The sequence below is a fragment of the Loxodonta africana genome, chromosome 1 (genome assembly GCF_030014295.1).
Source record: "Loxodonta africana isolate mLoxAfr1 chromosome 1, mLoxAfr1.hap2, whole genome shotgun sequence".
Taxonomy (NCBI): Eukaryota; Metazoa; Chordata; class Mammalia; order Proboscidea; family Elephantidae; genus Loxodonta; species Loxodonta africana.
The window spans coordinates 18,689,042-18,701,083 of record NC_087342.1 but is presented as its reverse complement, the minus strand read 5'-3'; the positions used below and the strand labels follow the sequence as shown (position 1 = coordinate 18,701,083).

At 37.4% G+C, this 12,042-nt stretch overlaps 1 protein-coding gene across 8 annotated transcripts in view; it reads left to right on the top strand.

The window, feature by feature from the left end:
* Nucleotides 1-12,042, top strand: part of DLG1 (discs large MAGUK scaffold protein 1) — a 271,952-nt gene that overhangs the window by 170,996 nt on the left and 88,914 nt on the right. For all 8 annotated transcript variants that reach the window (XM_003412932.4, XM_064269151.1, XM_023551656.2 and 5 more), the window contains 2 exons: nt 4,195-4,315; nt 10,012-10,168. In XM_003412932.4, the coding sequence (XP_003412980.1) occupies nt 4,195-4,315; nt 10,012-10,168 (278 nt within the window). The remainder of the gene's footprint in view (nt 1-4,194; nt 4,316-10,011; nt 10,169-12,042) is intronic.

Below are 12,042 nucleotides of genomic sequence, written 5' to 3'. Positions count from 1 at the left end.
AGTATTTCACTCTGGCATATGGTGTTCTCAGTAAATCTTTTGTGGAAACCCTTTATCCGATTAAGAAGGTTAACCCTTATTCCTGGTTTACAAAGAGTTTCTTTCATCTGAGTGTTGGATTTCATCAAATTCTTTATCTAGTGAGATGATCACATGATTTTTCTACCTTAACCCTGTTAATGTGCTGAATTACATTGATTTCGTCTGTGGAGTACACTTGGTCGTGATGTGCTTTATGTACTGCTGGGTTCAAATTGCATACACATTCTTTAGGGTTACACATCTGTGTTCATGAATGTGAACTTAAGGTGATGTCCTGAAATTTTTCTTTTCTTCCTTGTTAGGTTTTCATATTATGGTTATTATACTGCTCTTGTAACGTGAGTTCGGATGCATACCCGCTTCCTCTGTTCTCTGAAAGTTTTTGTAAAATTGGTTTTATTTCCTCCCTAAATGTTGAGTTGAATTCACCAGTGAAGACATCTGGACCTGGAATTTCCGCAATGCGGAGATTCTTAGTTCTGATTTCAGCTTCTTTAACAAGTACAGGACTGTTCAGATTCTCTGTTTCTTCTCATGTTGGCAGAAGAGAGGACTAGATCATACTTGTATGTGTGGAGATTATCAAGGATTAGTGCAGAGAATGGTCCTGGTGGAGACAGCCCTGCAAGGGAGTGAAAGTCAAACTTGGAAAACAAATTGTGTACTAGATACAAATTATTTCTAGCTAGAATTTAGGGTTTGTGAAGGGGAATCATGAGAGATAAGATTACAGAAGTTACCTGTAAACCACAAGAGATAAAAGGTCTGAATCAGTGGCTGTATCCAAAAGAAGACACTCAAAATATGGGTAATAACCAAAATAACCAGGAATAAAGAAAAAAATAAGTCCAGTGTATCTGACAGAGAACATAGTTTATGTATTTACATTCAAATACAGATGTTTTTGTATTATGTATTTTTTTTTTTTTTAACTTAAATTCTCTTCAGCTAGAAAGCCTTGTTAAAATTTTGATTTGACCACTGGTCTATTGCTGCTGTAACAGAAAAACCACGAGTGAGTGGCTTTAACAAACAGAAGTTCATTTTCTCACAGTTCGGGAGGCGAGAATTCAGGGCAGCAGAATCAGCTCGACGGCGCTGGGTTTCTGTTGGGGCTCTGAGGCAAGGCTTTCTCTCTCTGCCAGCTCGGGGGAGGTCCTTGTTCCTTGGCTCCTGGGTGATCTCATGTAGACTGGCACCTATCTTCCCCCTTCTCTGCTTGCTTAATCTGCTCCTTTTTTATCTTGTAAGAGATTGACTCAAGACATATCCTACACTAATCCTGTCTCATTAACATAACAAAAATAACTCATTCCCAAATGGGATTATAACCACAGGCATAGAGGTTAGGATTTTCAGCACATACTTTTAGGGGCACAGTTCAATCCATAACAGGTCTCTTCCCACTTTCACCTTAAGTTCTTCCTCTTTCTTCTATACCAGACTTTGGAGGGCTTGATCTCTGGGGGTCTTTTTGCATAAGATTTGGCATTTAAAAAATGGCGTTGTTTTATTTAATCCTTCTTTGGGGCCGTGTCATTCTCTGATCCTGGCTGCTGTTGAGTTGATTCTGACTCATAGCGACCCCGTAGGACAGAGTAGAACTGCACCGTAGGGTCTCCAAGGACCAGCTGGTGGATTTGAACTGCTGACCTTTTGGTTAGCAGCCAAACACTAACCAGGGCTCTGATTCTCTGATACAAACATTAATTTTTAGTCCTTGTTGTCCTAGAAAGGTCCCTGGGTGGTTCGAGCAGTTTCATTCAACTACTCACCTTAAGGTTGGCAATTCAAACCACCTAGCAGGGCTTCAGAAGAAGGACCTGGTGATCTGCTTCTATAAAGATTACAGCCAAGAAAACCCTGTGAAACAATTTTCCTCTGTAACACGCAAGGTCACTGTGCGTCGGAATCAACTAAATGGCAACAGGCTTGGGTTTTTTCTTTTTGTTTTTATGTGTTAGATACTATGCCTTACGTGTGAAATTGACTCCTATGAAAGTATTCATTGACTAAAGAGTCTGGATATGAGAGGGAGGGAGGGAGGTATATTTTCTGGTTTGGACATTTGACTGAATTTCCTATCCAGTTGTTTTTTGTTGTTGTTATTCTATCCAAACATAATAATGCAGCAAAAGAGTTTAAGAGTCAAAGAAGAGGAACCTCTGGACTTCAAAAGGCTGGTGATTACAGGAGTTTACACAGATGTCTGTGTCAATACAGCAATGTACCAGTTCCTGGAAAATCCCAGATACTCTTACATATCACCCAGTAAAGATTTTGGACATTCAAAGTCAAGCACCAAGTCAAGGCCTTTGGCTCAAATACAAAAGAGCTTATTATGTATAAACTGGACAGGAAACAACTGTTGCTGGGCATGTCAGCCCATAATATCAACAAATATAATAGACCTGCAAGCCCTGTAATGTCAGTGGGCATTATAGAATTATTCTTTTCTGTATGGTGAGACATAGAGATGTATAGGCACTGCATCCACTTGATAGAGAACATATTTTTTTAAGTACCTCATAGTTCCAGTCATTTCCTATTGTCAGTAGGTTACTCAGGTTACTTCACCCATGTATGTCACCTACCTGCCCAGTATAGTAATTTGAATTAATGATCCGTTCCGTGTGGGAGACCCAGGTTTGATACCCAGCCAACATATCTCACGCACAGCAGCCACTCGTCTGTCAGTGAAGTCTTGGTGTTGGCTGTGATGCTGAAGAGGTTTCAGCAGAGCTTCTAGACTCAGACAGAGGAGGAAGAAATTGCCTCAGAATCAGCCAGTGAAAACCCTTTGGATCACAGTGGTCCAATCTATAACCCATCGTGGAGGTGGCACAGGACCAAGCAGCATCTTGTTCTGTTGTAATGGGGTCACCATGAGCTGGGGGCGGTCTTAAGGGCGGCTAACAACAGCACTATTGTACCCCCATTTATGTAACATAGAGGCCCTGGGTGCTGCGAATGTTAATACACTCAGATGCTAACCAAATAGTTTTTGGTTCGAGTCCACCCAGAGGCATCATGGAAGAAAGGCCTGGCAGTCTACTTTCAAAAAATCAGTCTTTGAAACCCTTGTGGAGCACAGTTCTACTCTGACACACATGGGGTCACCATGAGACAGAATCGATGTGACAGCAGCTGGTGGTGGTGGCGGTAACGTGTAGCATAGCGCTTTATGCATAGAGGACACTCAATAGTTTGATGAAAGAAGAAATTGATGGCTGAAATAATAAATATTACTGCTAAATTTTGAAATGCTTCATAGCTTATCATAGTTAAAGTCTCAAGAAAGCTAAATATTGCTTCCTGTGTGTTTCATTAATGATGCAAATTATTCCAACTAGTTATGTCTTTGGAAGCTACGACTGAAATATGTTGCTTTCCTGGGCGTTTCGAAAGCATAGTCAGGAGTTGCTTTTATAATTGTTGCTTATCTTTTTACATATCTTTTACTAGAACGACCACCTGTCTATGATATTTGTTATTAGTGGAGTAAACCAACAGATAATTTGTACTGGCTTTTCATTTTTTCTTTTACCAGGTTTCCATTCTTCTATGAAAAGAATAGAAATCGGGCCAACAGATCTGAGCTGGTTATAGGTCTTTTTGTAACTATTTTTAAGCTTCTGGGTTTCATTATTCACAAATTCTGAGTGTATGTACTTTTTAAAAATGGTAATCTTAAAATATCCCTGGGTGGTGCAAGTAGTTTGTGAGATCAGCTACTAACCTGAATGGCAACAGGTTTTTCTGTTTGTTTTGGATTTAGTCTGTAAAATAAACTCAGAAAAAATTAAGTTATTGTACTTCCTATTCATCTTTTCTATGAAACTCTTACATGACCCGTCATGGATTCCATTGTGCAAGTAAGTTAATACTAAACTCCTTTGTAGTTCTGTTTTCTCAGAAGTAACCAGATGGGATAAGGTTGCTTTATTGATCTGAGTATCTAAACTCATTATTGCTTGGAAACAAAGCTTGTCTAATTGTTTACCTGATAAGCAAATCTTCTCTACCAATAAAGCGTGTAAATGAATAATTATCAATTATACATTAATTAACCTTAGAATTAACAGTTCACAGATGTGGTGCTGAATGACTTGTTTTATTTTTTAAGTATTTTTTACTTTCTTTGTTTTAAAGCTTCTTCTCAGCCTGTTGATAACCATGTTAGCCCATCTTCCTACTTGAGCCAAACACCAGCATCACCATCCAGATACTCACCAGTTTCAAAAGTAATGCTTGGAGATGATGAGATCACAAGGTAAGGAACTACACATTCAGCCTTCTTACATAAAGTAAACTGTTACGGAATTTTAATCAGCCACATAAGATAGCCACAGTTTTAGGACTAAAAATGGTATTGGTGGATGACGAATTTAAAACTTAATTTTATTTTCATTGAAAAGTCTGAAGTATAAAAATATTTCATATGCCAAATAAATTACTGGTCCTTTTTAAGGATTGGTAAATGGTCCATAGGAATTGGGTTAGGTTAAAAACTATATTAGGAATTTTTTTTTTTTTTTAATTGTGCTTTAAGTGAAAGTTTACAAATCAAGTCAGTCTCTCACACAAAAATGTGTATACACCTTGCTACATACTCCCGATTACTCTCCCCCTAATGAGACAGTCTGCTCCCTCCCTCCCCTCTCTCTTTTCATGTCCATTTTGCCGGCTTCTAACCCCCTCCACCCTCTCATCTCCCCTCCAGGCAGGAGATGCCAGCATAGTCTCAAGTGTCCACCTCATCCAAGAAGCACACTCCCCACCAGCATCCCTCTCGAACCCATTGTCCAGTCCAATCCATGTCTGAAAAGTTGGCTTCAGGAATGGTTCCTGTCCTGGGCCAACAGAAGGTTTGGGGGGCATGACCACCGGGGTCCTTCCAGTCTCAGTCAGACCATTAAGTCTGGTCTTTTTATGAGAATTTGGGGTGTGCATCCCACTGCTCTCCTGCTCCCTCAGGGGTTCTCTGTTGTGTTCCCTGTCAGGGCAGTCATCGGTTGTAGCCAGGCACCATCTAGTTCTTCTGGTCTCAGATAATGTAGTCTCTGGTTCATGTGTCCCTTTCTGTCTCTTGGGCTCATAATTGCCTTGTGTCCTTGGTGTTCTTCATTCTCTTTGATCCAGGTGGATTCAGACCAATTGATGCATTTTGGATGGCTGCTTGCTAGCGTTTAAGACCCCAGATGCCACTCTTCAAAGTGGGATGCAGAATGTTTTCTTAATAGATTTTATTATGTCAGTTGACTTAGATGTCCCCTGAAACCATGGTCCCCAAAGCCCTGCCCCTGCTACGCTGGCCTTCGAAGCATTCGGTTTATTCAGGAAACTTCTTTGCTTTTGGATTAGTCCAGTTGTGCTGACCTCCTGTGTATTGTGTGTTGTCTTTCCCTTCACCTAAAGTAGTTCTTACCTACTATCTAATTAATGAATACCCCTCTCCTACCCTCCCTCCGTCCCGCCTCTCGTAACCACAAAAGAATGTTTTCTTCTCAGTTTAAACTATTTCTCCAGTTATTATAAGAGTGGTCTTATATTTGTTCTTTTGCAACTGACTAATTTCACTGAGCATAATGCCTTCCAGATTCCTCCAAGTTATGAAATGTTTCACAGATTGCTCACTGTTCTTTATCGATGCGTAGTATTCCATTGTGTGAATATACCATAATTTATCCATTCATCCGTTGATGGGCACCTTGGTTACTTCCATCTTTTTTGCTATTGTAAGCAGTGCTGCAGTGAACATGGGTATGCATGTATCTGTTTGTGTAAAGGCTCTTATTGCTCTAGGATGTATTCCAAGGAGTGGGGTTGCTGGATCATATGGTAGTTCTATTTCTAGCTTTTTAAGGAAGCGCCAGATCGATCTCCAGAGTGGTTGTACCATTTGACATTCCCACCAGCAGTGTAGAAGTGTTCCAATCTCTCCATAGCCTCTCCAACACTTACTACTTTGTGTTTTTTGGATTAATGCCAGCCTTGTTGGAGTGAGATGAAATCTCATTGTAGTTTTGATCTGCATTTCTCTAATGGCTAATGATCGTGAACATTTCCTCATGTATCTGTTAGCTACCTGAATGTCTTCTTTAGTGAAGTGTCTATTCATATCTTTTGCTCATTTTTTAATTGGGTTATTTGTCTTTTCATAGTTGAGTTTTTCCAGTATCATGTAGATTTTAGAGATCAGGTGCTGATCGGAAATGTCATAGCTGAAAACTTTTTCCCAGTCTGTAGGTAGTCTTTTTAGTCTTTTGGTGAAGTCTTTGGATGAGCATAGGTGTTTGATTTTTAGGAGCTCCCGGTTACCTGGTTTTTCTTCTGCATTCTTAATAATGTTTTGTATACTGTTGGGTGGTTGTGGGTGGGTATACTGTTTATGCCATGTATTAGGGCTCCTAACGTTGTCCCTATTTTTTCTTCCATGATCTTTTATTGTTTTAGATTTTATATTTAGGTCTTTGATCCATTTTGAGCTCGTTTTTGTGCATGGAGTGAGATATGGGTCTTGTTTCATTTTTTTTCAGATGGATATCCAGTTATGCCAGCACCATTCGTTAAAAAGACTGTCTTTTAGGAATATATTTTGTATGCATATTTAAAGCTAATATTTTATATATTCCTTATCTATGAAAATATGCCATAAGCTATTGTAGCTATTATTTGATTAATGTTCAGAATTCAGCAAGAGATGTTTTCTTTACTTGATCTATATCTTTAATATCCTGACACCTAAAACACACTTTCATCTAACGTTAATTACTGTGTTGAACTAGATTAACTATCCTTTTAGTCCCAAAGAACTCTAATAAGTGGGAAAAAATTCAAGTGAAAAAGTAGGTCTTTCTCACATTATTCAGTTTAGTAATAAGATACTATGTATAGTTTGCTTTATAATTTGTAGAACTATTTCATATTAATTATATCACTTAACATTAATTATGCCAATTAATATCTGTTGTTATATTTTTAAGTATATTATTGTTATTCTTGTTTTTGAAACTTCTTTATAATTATTGTTGTCTGACTCCTGACTTTTGATAATGATCTCCTTAAGGACAGCTAGGGTGTTTGTCTGTGTCCTCTTCTTCAAGAGTTAATGGTGTTTGGGGCTAATAGATGCTCGGGAATTGTGTTTGGAATGAGAATTAAAAATTATCAGAAAGCGTAGTGTTCTTGATGATTTGTTGGTAGCATGAATATTAAGATTGTTAGTCTCAGGCTATGTTCTTAGACCAATCTGTCATGGGCTTTTATTTTTGTTGTTTTCTATTAGTGCCTATTTATAGAGGTAAAGATAAATGGATTACCTATTTTTTCTAATCTCTTTGTATATTTTACAAGTTAAAATATATGTTAACAACTTTGTTTTCCTTTTCTGCCTATTCTTGTCTGTGACGCAAATACTTTTTCCACATTTTTCATTCTTTTGTTAGGTAATGTTTCATTTAATCAGAATATATGATGTCATTTTCTAACTTTGTTAACACATCACACTTTAATTTCCCCTCAGTCAGTTTGTTTCTTGTTTATCTTCTCACTTGCACATATTCTAAAATCATTGTGCCACATCTTTGAAATTAACATAACTTTAACATGTAAGAAATGATTATCTTAAATATGATGATTAAATATGTAAGTTTTTTCAGAAAAGATGGTCTTTCAGGTTTTTTTGGAGCTCCGTTGATTTTGTAATATGTAAATAAAGCCTTGTCCTTGTATATTATTTGTGATGGTGATAACATCATGTGTCACTTTCCTAAATATAATATACCCAGATATTTCTTTGCATATATATACACATACATATATATACCTAAACACACATACATACGTATACATCTATATGTGTATATATATCGAGTTCCTGGATAGTGCAAATAGTAAATGCTCTCAGCTGTTAACCAGAAGGTTGGCAGTTCGAGCCCACTAGCTGCTCTGTGGGAGAAAAGACTGGCAATCTGCACCCATAAAGATTACAGCCTAGGAAACCCTGTAGGGCAGTTCTACTCCATCCTGTAGGGTCGCTGTGAGTCAGAATCGATTCAGTGGCACACAACAACAGCATCTGATATTTTCCTGAATATTATACATTGAGATATTTTAGCTGTATGTTTTCTTTCGATTTGAAGTTTAAACCGCTTTTCTCCCTGAAATGTTTTCCAGATTTATGTCTTACTTTTTTTCACATAGTACTTTTAATGGTTTTTATTACCCTTGCACTAGAGCTTTTTTTATAATGTTACCTCTCTCCTACAGCATTCTTACCTATGTTCACAACATAAGGAATAACTATGTGCAAATAACACTAAATTCGAACAGAAGAAGGGGATACTGCATGGTTCAAAGTCAGGAAAGGTGTGCGTCAGGGTTGTATCCTTTCACGAGATACTTACTGAGTCTGTATACTGAGCAGATAATCTGAGAAGCTGGACTACGTGAAGAAGAATGGGACATCAGGATTGGAGGAAGACTCGTTAACAACCTGCAATATGCAGATAAGACAACCTTGCTTGCTGCAAGCAAAGAAGACTTGAAGCACTTACTGATGAAGATAAAAGACTGCAGCTTTCAGTATGGATTATACCTCAACATAAAGAAAATGTAAATCCTTTCAACTGGACCAGTAAGCAACATCATGATAAATGGAGAAATGATTAAAGTTGTCAAGGATTTCTTTTTACTTAAATCCACAGTCAGTGCCCGTGAAGCAGCAGTCAGGAAATCAAACAACGTATTGCATTGGACAAGCCTGCTGCAAAAGACATTTTTAAAATGTTAAAAAGCAAGGATGTCACTTGCAGGACTAAGGTGCCCCTGACCCAAGCCATGGTATTTTCAGTCACCTCATTTGTATCCGAAAGCTGGACGATGAATAAGGAAGACCAAAGAAGAATTGATGCATTCGAATTATGGTGTTGGCAAAGACTATTGAATATACCATGGACTGCCAGAAAAACAAATCTGTCTTGGAAGAGATACAGCCACAATGCTCCTTAGAAGTGAAACAATGGCAAGACTTCATCTACCATACTTTGGAGTTGTTATCAGGAGGGCCCAGGCCCTGGAGAAGGACATCATGCTTGGTAAAGCAGAGGGTCAGTGAAAAAGAGGAAGACCCTCAACGAGATGGATTGACAAAGTAGCTGTAAAAATGGGCTCAAGCGTAACAACGATTGTGAGGATGGCGCAGGATTGGGCAGTGTTTTGTTCTGTTGTACATAGCTTAGCTGTGAGTTGGAACTGACTAAATGGCACCTAACAATTGTTCATTCCTTTGGTGGGGAAGGTCTGGAGGGAGTTGTGACACGTATGCTTTGTCCATTTTAAGGTCTGTCCTGATTTGGGAACTAACAGTAAAATTTTCCTTTCAGAAGCCAGGATGAAGTCACAGCCTCACTTTTAACAAAGGAGAATGGGATCACAATTACTGGCTTAGCCACTTAGTCCTGATTCATCTCTTGGAGACTGAAGAAAGGACTACCTCCCTAAAATAGCTGCCTTACGCAAAATATAGGATGAAGTTTGGGCGGTGACCACTCCATAGGCAGTGAAATGTGTCTGCAGCATTAGCACATGTCTTACATGAGCACACGTCTTACATGAGCACACATATCTGAATAGGCTGCGAGTCGGAATTGATGGCGACAGTGGGTTTGGGTTTTGTTTTAGTCTTTTTTATATTACTATTTTTTTAATTTTCTCCTTTTTTTATTTTGGTTTCTTGCTAATTTCTTGTTCTTTAATACAGGCTTTTACTTTTTATAAATGTGGGTTCTAGGTTTTTTCTTTGATTTCCAAGCCTATTTTCTAGGTTTAAAAAAGGAATCTCTCCCTAGCTTTTTTTTTTTTTTTATAGTTCAGTAATATAACAGCTATCAATAGAGAGTTCTCAAAGATAGAACATAAAGTTCAATTTAAATTTTTAAGGTATTTAATTTTTTTTTTAATTTTCAGGGAACCAAGAAAAGTTGTTCTTCATCGTGGCTCAACTGGCCTTGGTTTCAACATTGTAGGAGGTGAAGATGGAGAAGGAATATTTATTTCATTTATATTGGCTGGAGGACCTGCTGATCTTAGTGGAGAGCTCAGAAAGGGAGACCGTATTATATCGGTAGGATGTGTGAATCAAAATAATAATGTTTTTATTATTTTAATGATGACCTATTATTAGAAGTGAATTTTTGTTTTGTTTGTATTTTACATCCTAAAGTTATAGGGATGTTTTGGTATATTCTTACCATTTTACAACTTACAGTGTTATCAGAGAACATGTTTTTTATGATAGATATTCTTTTAATATTTGACTTGTTTATAAGGGGTCAGATTTTATAAATGCGCTTGAAAGGAATATATATTCTCTGTTGACTGCAAGGTTCTGTATACGTCTGTTAACTCAAGCTTGTTACTTAAGTAGTTCAGATCTTCTTTATACTTTATTATCTGCTTGATCTATTACTAAAAGAGATTTTTTAAGCTGTCTGAATATAATGGTGGGTTTGACAATTTGTCCTTGCCCCTTTAGTTTGTTTTTTCTTTTTATCTTTTAAAATTATGTTATTAGGTACATAAGTTCAGAATTGTCATTCCTTCCTGGCAAGGTAAACTTCATCATTATGTAATGGCCCTCTTTTATGATAATTGAAGTTTTTGCCCTAGAATCTGTATTATCTGATATTAATGTGGCTATATTAACTTTTTTAAATTTTTTGTTTGATATTTGCCTCATACATCTCTTCCTTTTTTACTTTCTCTTTGTCTGTGTGCTTTATGTGGTTATTACCCGTACAATTTTAGACTAAAACTGATAAATAGCTCTACTATTTTCCCATAACACACGACTTTGGGAAGCTTTAATTCTAATCACACTATTTCTAATATTTTACATCTGTTTGATTTTTATACCTCAAAATTTTTGTCATTTTTATTTTAGCTGTTTAACAGGCAGTTAGCCCACAGTTTCTTCCTTCTGTGTTCTCAGTGGGCCACTACAACATTTTGGATTGAGCAGATACTCACTGTATAGGACTATTTTTCAGTTCAGCATTTCTACCTCCCATTTTCCACAAACTAGTAGAGCTCCCTAGTCATTGTGAAAGCAAAAATGTCCCTCAAATATTCAGATGCACCTTTATGAGAGTCTTGTGTTAGTAATTCTTTCTGTAATACCTTTGTTTGAAAATACCTTTATTTTACCTTTATTCATAAATTTAGTTCAACCTAGCATTTTAGGTTGACAGCTGTTGTCTCTCAGTACTTTGAAGATAATTGTTTTATGCTGTCTGCTCTCATTCTGGACGGCAGTGGGTTTGCTTTGATTTTTTTGCACTCATTCTTACCGTTGTTTCTAGGCGATTTGTTTTTTTCTCCCTAGTTGCCTTTTTTTTTTTTTCTCCCCTCTCTCTACATTTTCCTTTTCTTTTTATATAAGTGAGGTCCTACAATATTTGTCCTTTTGTGATTGGCTTATTTCACTCAGCATAATGTGTTCAAGTTCCATCCATATTATAGCATGTATGAAGACTTCATTTCTCCTGCTGGCTGAGTAGTATTCTGTTGTACGTATGTACCAAGTTTTTTTATTCATTCACCTGTTGATGGGCGTTTAGGTTGCTTCTACCTTTTGGCTATTGTGAATAGTGCTGCAGTGAACATTGGGGTACATGTCTCTTTTTAAGTCTCTGCTTTCAAGAGTTTTGGGTATATACCTAGGAGTGGAATTGCTGAGTCATAAGGTAGTTATATTTTTAATTTTTTGAGGAACTGCCACACTGTTTTCTACAACAGCTGTACTATTTTGCACCCCACTAGCAATGGATAAGGGTTCTAGTTTCCAAACAACCTTGCCAGCATTTGTTATTTTCTCGGTGTTTTTTTTTTTTTTAATTTTAGCCGTCCTCGTGTGAATGAAATGACTAATGATGCTGAGCATCTTTTCATGTGTTCGGTGGCTATTTGATCTCTTTGGTGAAGTGTCTATTCAAGTCT